At 53.2% G+C, this 4,084-nt stretch overlaps 1 protein-coding gene across 1 annotated transcript; it reads left to right on the forward strand.

Annotated features, from left to right (window-relative positions):
* Positions 2,683-4,084, forward strand: LOC110434752. The gene is made up of 3 exons (XM_021459473.1): positions 2,683-2,999; positions 3,084-3,830; positions 3,979-4,084. The coding sequence occupies exons 1-3, from the start codon at positions 2,683-2,685 to the stop codon at positions 4,082-4,084; spliced, it is 1,170 nt and encodes a 389-aa protein (XP_021315148.1).

A 4,084-nucleotide genomic window follows, 5' to 3' on the forward strand; every position in this document is an offset into this window, starting at 1 on the left:
GTAAGTGAATAAAAAGAAAAAAAAAGAGAGGAAGCGCAGCCTTATTATATGGACACATGAGTCCACGCCGTAGTCTTGGGCCCAATTAGCAGTCTGGCCCAGTTTCGTTCCAATCAGAAGGAAACGCCGCAAGAAAGATTAGCCGCAGCCGGTTCCCTCTCGTGCGTCGGACGCCGGTAGCGGGGCGGTGGCGCGGTGCGGTGCGGAGGCGGCGGAGCGAGGGCGCGGACAGCGGCCGCAATCCCGCCGCCCCCAGATTAGTCCCACCTCGATTCCTTAAACCTTGAACTACTTGCTTAAAATCGGGAGAAGTATCGTAAGTAACCTATTGAATTGAGCGATTCAAAGGTCGTTGCATGACTGGCGAGCGTCTCAAACTCTCTTGGCATCCGTTCTCTCTGCGCACCAGGCACCGATTCACCGTCGGTTTCGTGGTTCCGTTGGGGGGAGATTCATGGCAGGTTCGGTAGTGGGATCAGGCAGTAGACCCCGGTGGGGTTTCAGTCGCTCACCGGGGAGCCGTGGTTCTAGCTCCGACGCGCGCTGGGACATGGGAAAGACTGGGTCTAGCTCCGACGCGCGTTGGGACGTTGGAAAGAGATGTGGTGGGAGTCCTTGCAGCAGTAGTGGGAGTAGTAGTCGAGGGTCTAGCTCGGACGCACGCTGGGACGTTGGAAAGAGGAGTGGTCCATGGAGTAGTGGGAGTCGGAGTCCATGGAGTAGTGGGAGTAGTAGTGGTGGGAGTCGCCGTGGGTCTAGCTCAGACGCACGCTGGGATGTGTGGAAGAAGAGTCCACAGAGTAGTAGCAGTGGGTGTAAGCTCCAACGCCCATAGCTCGGAGCCACAGAGTCCACGGAGTGGGTCTAGCATGGAGGAGAGGGAGGCGACCAGGGAGAAGGAGAGTGAGTTGTTCGTCGCTGGGCCAGAGTACTACTCTGCGCCTGCCTTCATGGCCTCACCACACCCGAATCAGGTACCGATGCCGGGTCTGCTGGTGTTACCACGCTACGTTGAGGACTAGGTGGTGTGGTCTGGTGGTGGTGGGAGGAGGAAGGGGGGTGTTTGGGGGTGGTGTAGAGAAGAGATGTGTGGTGTGGTGTGTGGTCTCTGGCGTCCGTGTGGGGGAGGCCCACAGGATGTGCGGCATGCACATCTAGCATTTTTGTTTCTTAAGTAATGGGGCAATTAATTCTAAATTTACCTTTTCTCCTTTTGTTACCACAGGCATAAGAGGAGACATTGATGGTGGTGGGAGAAGGAGTGTTTGGGGGCTGGTGTAGAGATGTGGTTGCGCCTCCTTCAGCCTTCTTATCATGGTATGGTAAATATTCTCTTTCTTTTTCTCTCGCTTTTGGTACTCTGAACCTTTCATGTTCGTCCCTTGCCTTTCCCGCCTGACCTTATTACTTATAAAGTACCTTGTAACATATTACATCAATAGAATTAAATAGCTGATTTTGAAGGAAATGTTCTGCGGACCTTATTATTTGATTCTACAGCAATATGTACAAACAGTTGAGCAGACTAATGTAGCTTATCAAGGTCTCCAGCGACTGAACATAGGCATTACTGATTGAATGTTTTGACTAAGATATTTAGTAACAGCAGTGCCTTTGATTAGCTAGAAATAAGGCTAAAATAGTCATTAGTGGTGGTGGTGTTTATAGTTGATATTCTTCTTAATAATGGATAAGTTTAATATGCATAATAGTAGCTTTGTTTAATAGTAGCAATAAAATAAAGCTTCCAGCCATGTCTAAAAATATTATTATAATTTTTTTTTTCTTGTGTCTCTCTCATTCCATTTGTGATGAGATCTTTTGTGCCAGATTGGTTCATAATACAAGAAAATTCATTTTTTTTCTTAGATAAATCTCAACCATCATTTAACTCCCGAATTAGTTTGCCAATTATGTTTTATTAATTAAATTGATTAATGTTGGGGAACAGCTGCATCCTTCCCCCTGGCAGCGTCGGAGGTTATCCTTCACCTGGGGAACCTCCGACGCCTGAAGCGTCGGAGGATATCCTTCATCGGGAAATGCTAATGTTGACGACTCGTCTGGCCGTGCTAAGTGTGTGCAGGGACTGAGACACCGGCGGAGGTCCGCGAGCGAGGAAAGGTGGGAACCTCCGACCCTCCCGGATCCGAGGATGACGGGAGAACGCAGCCAGGCCGAGGAACCTCCGACTGGACCAGGCTAAGGAGGAGCTCCCGGGGTGGCCGGGTCGAGCAACCTCCGGCCCAGCCGGGCTGAGGAACCTCCGACACCAAAGCGTCGAAGGATCCGCAACTGGGCGGAGGATCCAAGCCTCCGACCAGCTGAGGCCCCAGTCAGAGGATGAACGAAGGGCTTGCAATGTGAAATTACGCAGGTGTATTAGGGTCAGTAGACTGCGATGAAAGAATATACTGAAATATTCCCCCACCGTCACGGGGCATTTATGTAAATGTCATTAGGTCGGTTTCCGGGCCCTATATAAGGGGCGCGATACCGCCTTTAATAAGGGAGAGAGAGCATTCACTGTTTTCACCCACCGTTGAGCCTACTGTCCGTTGGAGCTCAAACCTCTCACGGCACCGAGTGAGAAGGTTCACGTTTCACCGTACAGTTGGGGAGTGCAGAGAGCATCTTCCCAACATTGGCGCCCACCGTGGGGCCCCCGAAGTATAACCTGCGATGGCTGGAAAGAGAACAAGCACCACAAGACCTCGGGCAGAGCCCTCCAGGAGAGGAAGGCCGAGGAGGGCCGTGCGAAGCACGTACGCGACCGTGGAGGGAGAAGGTTCTGAGGGCGAGCAGCCAGAGAACGAGCAGCCGGAAACACGCCAGGAACCTCCCCCCGCCGCAGACCCGGCGCAACCCACGGCCGCGCAAGAGCTCCAGCAGTTGCAAACGCAATTGCAGAACCTTCAGCAAGAGCGAGACCGGATCGCTGCTGCCTACGCCGCCAGCCAAGAGGCAGCGGTAGCCGCGACGCAAGCGGCCGAGATCAGGCAGCAGCTTTCACTCCTGCAGGCAGAAATCCTTAGCATGCAACCTCCACCTCAGCCGACAATTCAGCCCGCTATTCCGAACAGCGCCGGCCCAACACTAGATGTGCCACCGGCAAACTACGGTGGCATGCTGCGGGGCACGTCGGACCTTCGCTCCCCTTTGTCCGAAGGATTGCAGACCTCGCCTTGGCCAACAACCTACAAACCTATCACGCTCCCTAAATTCAGCGGAAAGGCCGATCCGCGCCAGTTCCTGATGAGTTTCGAGGCAGCCGTGGCCTCAGCTGGAGGGAACGAGACTGTGATGGCAAAATCCTTCGTGATCGCAGCCGAGGGAGATGCCCTGGCATGGTACTCAATGCTGAGACCCGGGTCAATCTATTCATGGGAGAACCTTCGAGACAAGATTTTAGCGAATTTCCAGGGATTCGCAGTTGAATCACTGACCTCCACGGACCTGTTCCAGTGTCGCCAGAGTCAGGGAGAGGCACTGCGGGAGTACTTCCAAAGGTTCGTACAGACTAAGGCAAGAGCACCCGGCGTGCCGGAGGAGGTTGCCATTGAAGCGGCCATCAAGGGTCTTCGCATAGGGCCCTTCGCGGCCCATTTGGCCAGAGAAAAGCCAGCATCCATGCACGAGCTGTACCACGAGTTTGAGAAGTATTGCAGGTCAGACAACGACTACCGCAAAAGGTTGGAAGACCAAAACTCTCAGAAGAGGCAGAGCAATGATATAAACCCACAGAAGAAGAACCTCAGCCAGGATGAACGCCGGCCACAGCGAGAGGCTGGTGGACAGATGATGAACATCGAGCAACCGAAAAATGACAGGCCGGAAAATAACCGTCCACCAGCGGAAGCGCGAAGCTCGGAACGCATACCCAATCAAGCCGGAAGAGGGGGTCGAAATGCGGGATGGCGAAAAAATCAAAGTCAGCGACCACGGAAACAGTATTGTTTCTTCCATGGAGAGGAGAAGGGTCACTCCACCAAAGATTGCCCAGATGCAAAAGAAACTCAGGAGAGGATCAAGAGCAGGTCAGCTCCGCAACCTCCGATACCAGTCGCTCAACCTCGGGAAGTAA

This window comes from Sorghum bicolor, chromosome 4 (assembly GCF_000003195.3).
Source record: "Sorghum bicolor cultivar BTx623 chromosome 4, Sorghum_bicolor_NCBIv3, whole genome shotgun sequence".
Lineage (NCBI taxonomy): Eukaryota > Viridiplantae > Streptophyta > Magnoliopsida > Poales > Poaceae > Sorghum > Sorghum bicolor.